The sequence below is a fragment of the Dendrobium catenatum genome, unplaced genomic scaffold, assembly GCF_001605985.2.
Source record: "Dendrobium catenatum unplaced genomic scaffold, ASM160598v2 fragScaff_scaffold_1643, whole genome shotgun sequence".
Taxonomy (NCBI): Eukaryota; Viridiplantae; Streptophyta; class Magnoliopsida; order Asparagales; family Orchidaceae; genus Dendrobium; species Dendrobium catenatum.
Window position 1 is genome coordinate 67,692 of NW_021320105.1, and position 11,600 is coordinate 79,291.

Below are 11,600 nucleotides of genomic sequence, written 5' to 3' on the forward strand. Positions count from 1 at the left end.
CTCCGAATTGGCTAAAAATTAATGTGGATGGAGCTCTTCACAGCAACAATGCAGGTGGGATTGGTGTGGTGGTTTGTGACAGCTTTGGAAAGTTGATTTTGGCGGCTGGATGTAGTGTATTTCACAGGGATAGTTCACAGGTTGAATTGCTTGCTATAGAATACATTGCTAAGGTGATTGAGGGATGGATGATTGGAATGCAAGGGATTATAATGGAGGGGATAATTCAAGTATTATTTTGCATATGCAGAAGTTATGCAAAACTACATCTTGGAATAATGGTGTGCTGGATAGTGATCACTTTAATTGGTTGAAGCTGTTTAACTCGGTGGTGTTTGTGCATAGGCAGAGAGGGTGTAGTAAAGCAGCTCATTTTTACGCTCAATATGCCATTGGAGAGCAGTTCTTGAGAAAGATGGGGGGAAGGGGATTATTTGTACATACCACAATAATTTCTTAATATTCTTGAGGGAGATTACTTTTTGGGTTCTTTTTTCTTATAGAGGCCGGTGTGGCTGCTTTTCTTTGTTTGCTTTGAATTGTTTGTAACTCTTGGTTGTTTTTTTGCAATGAAGCAATATGTTCAAGTAAAACAAAGGAGTTAGGCATGCGAGCAAACAATTGAGGGCAAGCCACAAACAAAAAGAAGGACATCAGTAGTGAGATCGGCACAAAGAGATGGAGAGGCTATAAGTGGCTGAGAGAGATGATGTAGTCGTCCTAGACAGTGAGAGGAGATGAATCAAACAAAGTTGCCTTCAATAGGGAGGGAAAGGTCAATTCATATTGTTTCATATGCCTTAAATTAATGTTCTTATAAATATAAATATAAATATATATATATATATATATAGGTTTGAATGCTGAAATAAAAAAGAGGAAAGCAAGAGAAAAGAAATAAATAATTATTTCCTTTCTCCTTGCTTTACAATTAAGGTAAGATTTAAACCAAAAAATTAACTATTTTAATTATCAAGAATTCATGTAGCTTACTTCACGTAGTGGGATAAAGGCTTGATATTTTTCTTGTTGATCATTAACTCAATTAGAAAACCTAAATCTAGTTATTATTTTCTAAATTTAATTTTAGGAATTATGGAAAAAAAAAAAGGATTTAGCAAAGGTGAGATACCTTGCTATATTGAAAAAAAAAAATTGGTGGAAGAGAATAAGGTACGTTCATGAAATATAAATTAAGAGTTTTATATGATAAAATGGGAAAGCATTCAGATATTATTATAAGATGAATAGTGCTAATTATATTTTAACATTTGATTGATAAAAAATATTTTAGGTTAATTTGGTGTGAAGAAGGAGAATAGAGTGAGAGAAAAGATGTGGCTTGCGACTTGAAAAGGTATGAAATATATTTAGGTTGTATTATGAGACAGATTTTGGGTTTATCAATTTTATTTCATAAGGTCAAAATTATAAAAATGTAAGTAAAATGAATATGTACATGATGTCATGATGCATAGGTTATGGAATAAGAATTGATTAAGGTTAATTCAACATTAAGGTAACCTTTAAGCGGAAGGGATGATCTAAACAATTTTAAATGGACGGTTACATTTGTATCTTTTAATAGTTATAGTTCTTATATATGACTTAATTCATTCACTGATATGACATCTTATATATACACTTGATAATGTTAATATTGATAAAAAAATTCATTGGAGAAATTATGAATTATCATTTTTTTTCTTTAGCTTAAATAAGTTCTTTCATATCGCTATAACTACTAAATGTAAAAGCATCTTATTGAAACTTATTGGATAAATTTAAATGTGTACATCTAAGATAAAATGAATGAAAGGAATATAAAAAGGAAACATATGTGCATAATCAATTATAAATTAAAAAGGTTTTGAAAATTATAGTGCTTTTAAAGGTACAATTTTTTATACGGTGCTCCTTAGATGCATGTTTTATTAAAAAAATATGATATGATAAATTTCATACAAAATTGTGTCTTATAAAAAAATATTCTTTTTACCTTACCTAAATAGATTACAGTATGCTGTCTAAATTTCTTTTAAATGAAAAAAAAAAAATCTTTTAGATGAAAAATGAATGATTGCTTATGATGACTTGCATGCATTTTATTTCAATTATTGAAATTGATATAAACATTGTCGTTGTCAAGTCCCAAGTCCTGTATAAGAAAAATGGAGGGTTGTGCTAGGTAGTCGATAGCTAGCGTAAAACTTGTTAAATAATCATAACATGAATCCTTTAATACATTGTGTTAATACTAGGTGAAAGCGATGCATAGTATGGCCTGAATACAACGACAAGTGAGCTAGTCCATGAAACTAAAATTAGGATAAGAATTTGGAGTACAAGTTTCTTATAGGCAAATTAATAGAATTAATAAATATTATGATTTATAGGTAAATAAATATTCTTTGCATTCATGAAACTATTTGGATAGAAGGCTAATGAGATTGATAGTTTAGGATTTAAATTATGATATTCTGATAGGAATCATACTAGAAATGGTGTAAGTGTAATTATAGATATGAGTTTGAAGGATAATATTGTAAAAATTAATAAAATTAGAGATAGAATTATAACTTTAAGTATTGTTGTTGATGCTAAAATTATTAATATTATAAGCATTTATATTCAAGCAAATTTGGATGTGTTCAAAATTAAAATTTTGAAATGAACTGAAAGAATTAATATAAAAGATACATCTCGAAGAAAGAGTTTTTATTGGAGAAGATTTAAATGAACATGTTGGAAGAGAGGTAAATGATTTTAAAAGCATTCATGGTGACTATGGCTTTGGAGCGACTAATGAAGATGGTAAGACCATATCAGATTTTTCTTTAGCTTTTGATTTTGTAATTGCTAATACCTATTTAAGAAAATTAATGGAATAAATAGATATTATGATCCACAGGTAGATAAATATTCTTTGCATTCATGAAACTATTTGGATATAAGGCTAAGGAGATTGATAGTTTAGGATTTAAATTATGGTATTTTGGTATGAATCATACTAGAAATGGTGTAAGTGTAATTATAGATAAGAGTTTGAAGGATAAAATTGTAAAAATTAATAAAATTAGAGATAGAATTATAACTTTAAGTATTGTTGTTGACGTTAAGATTATTAATATTATAAGCATTTATATTTAAGCAAATTTGGATATGTATTCAAAATTAAAATTTTGAAATGAACTGAAAAAATTAATACAAAAGATACCTCTCAAAAAAAGAGTTTTTATTTGAGGAGATTTAAATGAACATGTTGGAAGAAAAGTAGATGATTTTAAAAGCATTCGTGATGACTTTGGCTTTGGAGCGACTACTGAAGATGGTAAGACCATATCAGATTTTTCTTTATCTTTTGAATTTGTAATTGCTAATACCTATTTAAGAAAAGAGATGATAATCTCATTACTTATAAGAATGAGTATAATAAAACTCAGATTGATTATTTTCTTATAAGAAAAATAAATCCTTTATATTGCAAAAATTGTAAAGTTATACCTAGTGAAAATTTATAAAACCAACATCACTTACTAGTTTTTTATTTTAGGATGAAGGAGAAGAAAATTAAAAATAAAATAAATCATTGTTCTAAGAATTGGATTGGGGCATTTAAAGAATATTAACAAAAATATATTTTAGAGTAAGATTCTAGATCTTTAGATTTTGTCTGTGCATGAGAAAGCTAATCTTATGTAAGAAAAGCAGCTACTGATATTAAGAATATTGCAAAAGATATATTTGAAGTATCAAAGGGAAAAGCTACTAGTAGTAAAAATAATTGGTTGTGGAATAAAAAATGTGCAAGAAATATAAAAAAATAAGAAGATTTATAATAAAAATTGGTTTAGCTGTAAAAACTCCGATAATTATGAAAGATATAAAGAAGCCCGTAAGGAGTCTATGAAAGCAATTTGCAATGCAAATATTTTAGCTTTTAATGATTTATATAATAGATTTGATACTAAAGAGGGCGAAATATATGTATAAATTAGCTAAACAAGGAGATTTGAGTAGTAATGATTTAGTTCAAATGAAATTTATTAAGGATGAAGATCAAAAAGTGCTTTTATTAGAACAGGATATTCAACAAAGGTGAATGAGATATTTTGCTAAACTTTGTAATGAACATTATGAGAATGCAATTGACTTTAGGGACCTTAGCACGCTAAATGAAAATAAAAATTTTTATTTTTATCGGCGTATCAGTAAAATCGGAGTTAAAGAGGTTTTAAAGAAAATGAAATGTGGAAAATTTGTTGGACTTGATGATATTCTAATAGAGGTGTGAAAAAAGGCTTTCCCTTTTCCTGCTTCTTTGTTACTTTTCACGTAAGATAGAGCTTCCTCTTCGGCTTCGCTGCTTCTTTATTACTAGGGTTTGCTTTGCCTCTTCTATATTTCTTAGTTGTTGTTCTGCTTCGCGTGAAGTTGAGTTCTGCAGGTATCAAAGCTTCTCCACCTCCTCCGAAGACATTGTTCTTGTCATATTTGTGTTCGTCGCAAAGGTAACGATATTTCTCCCCTTTTGCGCACTTCATCCACTAAATCCGTAAATCTTGTAGTCCATAAATCGATAAATCCGTTGAACGTCGGGATTTACTAAATCTCGATTTACATCGTAAATCCAAAATTTAAGAAGAATACAGATTTACAACGTGCTTGAAAACTGTTTGGCAGGATTTACCATATATCTAGCATAAATCCTACTACAAATCTGATACCAAACAAACCCTTAGATTTCTATTTTCAGTGTTTTTTTTTAAAAGACTATAAAATAAATGAAGAAAATATGTTTGACTGAACTCATTTGTTCACTATTTTCAAATTAAATAGCAATGCTTCCAAAAGCTACGGAACACGTTTTCAACACATTTTTGAAAACAAACCCTCAATTGGCTTAAATATTGCATCATTAAATACAATTAATGTGATTATCATTATTAGTGTATTTATAACTACAATGATTTTATCTACATCCAATTTTTTGTGGTTTTAATTTAATATGAAATAACATCTCTTTACATACTAAAATTAAATGGTAAGAAAAACAATGACAAACATGGCTACGTTTCTAGTTTTTTCTACTCCAAGATAAAAACAGATGAAATGAAAATAATTCTGTAAGATATTATTTTATTGTATTCGCTTCTCATCAGGAAAGGTGCATGGCAAAACAGCTCTTCTAGAAAAACTAAAAAGAAAGCAGCCTTCTCTCATTTCATAGACCACTTTATTCATGAATCAACACTTTAACAGAGTTTGCAAGGATCTAGTCAAGCTCAATTCAACTCCTAGAATGATAGATTTTCACACAATGGGATTACTCTGCATCTTCAAGTTAGTAAAATGATTCTAAGGAGCACAGAGAACCATGGCTTTGATAATATTTACTTTCATTCTTTGCATTTCTTGACTATTGCACAAAATGATTAATTTTAGCCTCCAAGGCTACATATTGAATTTCTTACTATAATAAAGCATATCCGAAAGCTTCACTACAACTTCTGCTTTTAGGATTTCAATTCATCCTCACCTTCATCATTATCATCAACTTTATCTCAACAACATGGGGTCAGCTTTATGAATTGTCATTTTTCATTTACACCTACTATGTGTTGCTAGAGCTGTTAATCAATTCTTTGCTAAATATTTTGAACAATTTCTACAGATGTTACCATTAGACTATCACTTCTCATTCCTTACTTTTTTTATTTTACTTTTATCTACCCAGCAAATGGCCATTTTGTATCCTTTGTTGTATGCTAAAACCACCTAAGACTATTGAATTATCTTATTTTCAATGGATGGCACTCAAATCCTTCCTCTGATATAATCTTTTTTAAAATTTATCTAATATAAAATGTAATTTAAAAGCTTGAACTTCCCTGGCGGGACTTAGTCTTGCAATCGGTGTTTGTGAAAATGACAAGCCCAACACCAACCAAAACAAGTAACGTTTCATGACGTTCTAAAAGAATACAAATCACTACAGCAGTCAGTTCACAGGTTCTCAAGTATCAAAAAAGTCAAACATGCAAACTAATGTACAAGCATACAAGACTTCATGTTAACAAGAATAGCCTGGGCTTTCAAGATCTAGAAGCATTCCACATGGTTTTCAATCCGTGCATAATTTAAGGTATAATAATCATAACAGTCCCACTTTCCAATACTATAATGTTCTAAAGCAAAAAAAACTTTAAAAAAAAAAAAAGCGAAATGCAGAAATTAGCAGAAGTTCGTTTAGTTGAATTAAGTGTAATAATACTGTTTTGAAAATGCCAGTGATTGATATCAGAGTAGCTAGAGTTTGCGTGATAAATTTCTCTCACGAACCCATGCAATTACTAAACCAGCACCAACAGCTGTGTAACCATGAAATATAGACCAGCATTCGATGATCAATAACATGCATATTGATCAAATGACTAAAGCCTCCCCAAACAAAAAGTTTTTTTTTTCCCCGAACCCTAGAATTAGCTATCAACAAAGTACAGATGAAAACCCCAGAATCTGACAGCGGAGCTATCAACAAAGTACAGATGAAAACCCCAGAATCCGACAGCGGGGTGAAAGGATCAAAAGTAGCATAGAAAGGGGAGAGATACCTGCTCTGCCTTAAGCTCTCGGGCGGGCTTGACCCAGAGGAAATATGCGAGAGTGCCGGCGACGGCCCAGGAGGCAAGATTACTCCAGCCTCGCAATCCTCCAAGTGAGTTGCCGACGAAGGACCTCACGTTACCAATCATTCTTCTGGAGCTCGGGCTGACCATTTCTTCGTTGAATTGGAGTTCTCAGTACTATTGAGCCAAGGAGGCAAGGAACACGGCCAATTTTTCAAAACATAATAAAAAGCATTCCAGTGTAAGGCTTCGCTAAAAAAAAAAAAAAAGACGAAAAAGATAGGCAAATTTGACTTTTTTTAAATCGGAGAAATTTGTCCCCCGTTTATTTTGTTTAAATTTAAATATATTTAAAATTTATTTTGAATCAAAATACTCTTTATTTTGGTCATCATTTTTTTTTTTAAATCCACCTTGAAAAAAATAAGGTTTTGACAAGATTAGAGCTATATTCGTGAAAAAGTAAACATGATTTGAACCCTTCTGAACTATATTCAAATATAATTCAAATATGATTCAATCTATATTCAAATAAGGTTCAATTATATTTCTAACATTGTTCAAATGATGTCAAAACATATTCAATATTTATTTTTTGTTTTTTTTTTGATGAAATGTAACTTGCATTAATAAGAAAATAATAGCCTAAATACAAGCTATTTAAAGCAAACCTAAAGAATCACATTCCTCCTTCAAGCAAAACAAGAATGAAGGAGGAATATCTTCAAAGCTAATGTCTTCCCAAACAAACGAGCTCTTTAAAGCCAAATTAGCACATACATCCGCTAATTTGTTACAATCTCTATTAGTAAAAGAAAACAAAACTTGGTTGAAATCAAGAAGGAAAGACAAGTTATCCTAAATGCATTTACTAACCTTCCAAGCCTTCATAGCCGATTGAAGAAGTTTTATAATGTTAAAATTATCTCCTTCAATTATGATTCCTTGAGCATCAAACATCCAATCACGAATGATATTTTTCAAATGAAGAATCGCCATCAATTCAATTTGAGCAATGTCCCAGTGCATAATATTTACTCCAAAAGCAATAAGAACTCTTCCTTTCTCATCTCTTGCCACACTGCCAAATCCAGCCACATTATTTGATAAGATAGAAGCATCTACATTTAATTTAATCTAACCGGTTGGAGGAGGATACCAACAGCAAGACAGCTTTCGCCGGTTAGTATCCCAGTTTTTCGGTACAGGATTAATAAAGTTGCTAACTGTAGCTGTAGAGGCCACATTTGCTGCCAAAGAAATGGTTGAGTCTTCAATGGCATCATGAATCAATTTACATCTACTTTTCCACACAAGCCAAGTAGTCGTACAATACATATTGGCAATGAGAGAATTATTTCCTACAAGCTTCTTTAAACCTTCAAAACAATCGTGTAAGTTGTTAAAGATCGGAATACTGAAGCCCCAGTTATTGAGTAAAGAAATCACTTCATGAAGCTTTGAGCAGTTCCCTGCAATATGCCATTCGTTCTCATCTTCTTTACATCCCCTCGGGCAACCTGAGAAGTTACTCACTTTCCTTCTAACTAGAAAATCATTATAAGGGATGGCATCATTATATAGCCTCCACCGAAAGAGCTCAATCTTCGGTCTTAATTTTAATTTTTTCATCCAATTCCATATAACACCATCACTATTTTTATCAGATAATGCTTGAAATGCCAAAGCAGCAATTGACTTTCTTGAAAATTTAGAATTGAGCTCAATGAGATCGTATCCTCTTCCGGCCTAAATTGGAATTTGAGTAATAAGTTTCATCAGATGCTCCCCAAATGTTAATTGAATACGATCAATATTCCACTTTCCATCCAGAATGAAATAACATAGATTTAATTCACTTGGTTCCAAACAGTTGACAAACGTTGGCCACCTTGCTATACTTTTATCCAGAATCTAGGTATCAAACATCCAATTGATCGAATTACCATTAGAAACATCCCACCTAACAATGTTTCTAAGAAAATGAGCTCCCATTGTGATGATTTTCCATGTCGATGAGCAATTTTTCATTGGAGTCATCTAGACGTCTTCACCATATTTAGCTCTTAAAATTTGGTTCAGTAAGGTAGAAGGCTTTGTGCAGAAATTCCATGCCAATTTGGCCCGTAGAGGACCATTCCTTGATACAGCTGAGAATAATCCTCTATCGCCTTCTTCCTTAGTCTTGCATAGCCTTTCCCAAGAAGCATAATGAATACCTGTATTTCCATCTTTCTTTTTCCACAAAAAGCTTCTACACATTTTATCAAACTCTTTTAAAATACTTAAAGGAACAAGAGAAATTGAAGTTAAGAACATAGGAAGAGAGAGGAATGCTGATTTGATGAGCACCATCTTGCCTTCCAAAGAGATGAATTTTTGTCCCCAAATATTTAATCTATTAGTTGCCACTTCCATAAGTTTAGAGAAATTCGAAGAAACCACTCTCCTCAAGGTCATCTTTACACCAAGGTAATTCAACTCCTTAACCACATTAAATTTAAGAAGATTGGAGATTCTCTTTTTAGTTCTATGGTTGGTAAATTTTCCAAAAATAACCATAGATTTATCCTTGTTAACTTTTTGTCCCGACCATAAACAATATTTATTTATGATCGATTTCAAATCTTTAATAACTTTAATCTTGCATTTCGAGAAGATCAAAATATCATCTGCATAAAGCAAATGGGACACTCTAGGAGCCTTGGGAGAAACAGAGATCCCCACATCCCCTTTCCTACCATTTAGAGCATCTGATAGGACTTGAGAGCAAAGAATAAACAAATAAGGGGATAAAGGGCATCCTTGCCTAAATCCACTTTTCCCTTCAATCCAATCAGATTTCTTTCCATTGATCAATATACAATATTTGGGATTTAAGATGCATTGTAAAATGAGTTCCTTAAATTTAGTAGGAAAGTTAAAATGAGAGAGCACTTGCCTCAAAGCATCCCAACCAATACTATCATAAGCTTGTTCCATGTCAAGCTTGATTGCAAAAAGACCTTTCCTAGCTTTAGAATAACGAAATTTGTTGAAGACTTCTTGTGCCAAAAGAACATGATCTGACAAAGAACGCCTTTGTTAAAAGCAGCTTGATCCGTCGAGATTAATTTGTGAATAACCATTTCCAATCTTCTCAAAAGCATTTTTGCAATAACTTTATAAATGGTCAAACACAAGCTAATAGGCCGATAACTATTTACCTCTTGAGGATTTTGATTCTTCAGAATCAATACTATAATGGTTTCCTTCCACGACATATGCATATCTCCAGAAATCAGGAAATGCCTCACTGCTAACCAAACATCTTCAGCTATCAGATTCCAAAACTTTTTCAAAAATGAAAATGTTATCCCGTCCACCCCAGGAGCAATATTGCTGCCAGATTTTTCAATAATACTTTGAAGCTCTTTCCTAGTGAACTCTTCTTCCAACATAGATTGATCCTTCTCATTGACAATTGCCAAAGGATTAGGCCAGCCATCAAGTATACAATTCCTCTGTTGCCATTTCAGCTTGAAGAATTCAGAAAACACTTTCTGAATTTCATTTACATCCTCCATTATATTACATGCATTAGTTTTAATATGACTAATCCAATTGGTATTTTTCTTGGCATTAGCAAATGCATGAAAGAAACCAGAATTGCAATCTCCTTCTTCCATCCACCTTGCTTTAGCTCTTTGCCTCCACCAAGTATTGAGTCTTGTAAGAGTGACATTGAGTTCATTAATTTTGAATCTTAAAATCTGTAGCTTTTCCAAAGAAATCCCAAATTCGCCTTCTTCCAGTTGAATTTCTTGTATCTCTTCCTTCAATCTGTCCCGAAGAACCATAAGGTTTTTGAACTTGGCTTTGCTCCAGTAGAAAAGAGATCTCAAAGTTCTTTTAAATTTAACATTAAGAGAAGATGCCGGATCCAACCCAGCGAATTTACTCCAAGATTTCTCCACAATAGCCTCTGCTCCATGATAAGTTGCCCAAACTTCTTCATACCGGATATCAATTTTGTTAACCACAGCAGGTTTGAAAATCTCTAGTAAAACAGGACAATGATCCGAAGCAATACGAGATAAATGTTTCACCATAGCAAGGTGAATAGAGTTCAAAGCAATGGAATTGATGAGGCATCTATCCAATTTCTCTAGAATCCGAGCTCCGCCGGATTTGTTGTTACACCAAGTAAATTTAGGTCCCATAGACTTCACCTCATGTAAATCATTGTTGATCATAAAGTTCTTCAAATCTTTAGCTCCTTGGAACAAGTAGAATTTTTTTCCACCTCTCTTTTCATCTTGACATAGAATACAGTTGAAATCCCCTCATATCACAGTAGGCAAGTCCTCTGAGCAATGTTTTTCTAAGCATTCCCAAAGGATTTTTCTATCATTGGTCTTATTACTCCCATAAACAGTTGCTATTTTTTCAGGTGCCTTTATTGAAAATCTGTAATTTTCCCACTATCATTTGTGAAGAAACTTCATCCTCTGTGAAAGATGCCAAGTCCTTCCTCCATAAAACTGTCAAGCCTCCAGATAAACCTTCAGAGGGAACTAGAAAAGATTCCCAGTTGCTTCCCAGCAGTCTGATAGTTTGAGAATTCTCCAAGGAGTTAATTTTAGTCTCTATCAACCCAACAAAAAAAACTTTGTGGTCTTTAATCACTTCCTTCAAATATAGAGCAGCCTCCACCTTCTTGGCTCCTCTACAATTCCAAAAAATAATCGAATTCATTGCTTAAATATGGGAGAAGGTCTCCCATTCTTCTTGCTTTTAGCTCCACACTTTTTCCTCTCACTTTCCAATATATTACCCGATTCGAGAGACTTCAATTCTTTAAACAATTTAACCTTCTTTCCAGAAGATAAATTACCATTCACTTCATTCTTAGAGTTATGAAGATCTTTATCTTTTGCTTGCATGAGTTTGCTTTTTTTATCAAATACTGCTTCCACATTTGATATCCTC

At 32.3% G+C, this 11,600-nt stretch overlaps 2 protein-coding genes across 3 annotated transcripts in view; both read right to left on the reverse strand.

Annotated features, from left to right (window-relative positions):
- Window positions 1–6,869, reverse strand: part of LOC110099444 — a 34,470-nt gene extending 27,601 nt beyond the window's left edge. The window contains exon 1 of one of the 2 annotated variants that reach the window (XM_020826583.2): window positions 6,615–6,864. In XM_020826583.2, the coding sequence (XP_020682242.1) occupies window positions 6,615–6,779 (165 nt within the window). In that variant the 5' untranslated portion in view covers window positions 6,780–6,864. Of the gene's footprint in view, window positions 1–6,614 lie in introns of both variants that reach the window. The other variant, XM_028701168.1, reaches the window with a different exon arrangement.
- A 2,702-nt stretch (window positions 6,870–9,571) lies between these two features.
- LOC110099440 lies at window positions 9,572–10,831 on the reverse strand. Its single transcript, XM_020826581.1, has one exon. It carries the CDS (start codon window positions 10,829–10,831, stop codon window positions 9,572–9,574), a length of 1,260 nt encoding a protein of 419 aa, XP_020682240.1.
- Window positions 10,832–11,600: the final 769 nt, after the last annotated feature.

Bases quoted from the DNA above. Each gene is read 5' to 3' on its own strand.
- LOC110099440 (XM_020826581.1), bottom strand. From the start codon at position 10,831: ATGGGACCTAAATTTACTTGGTGTAACAACAAATCCGGCGGAGCTCGG.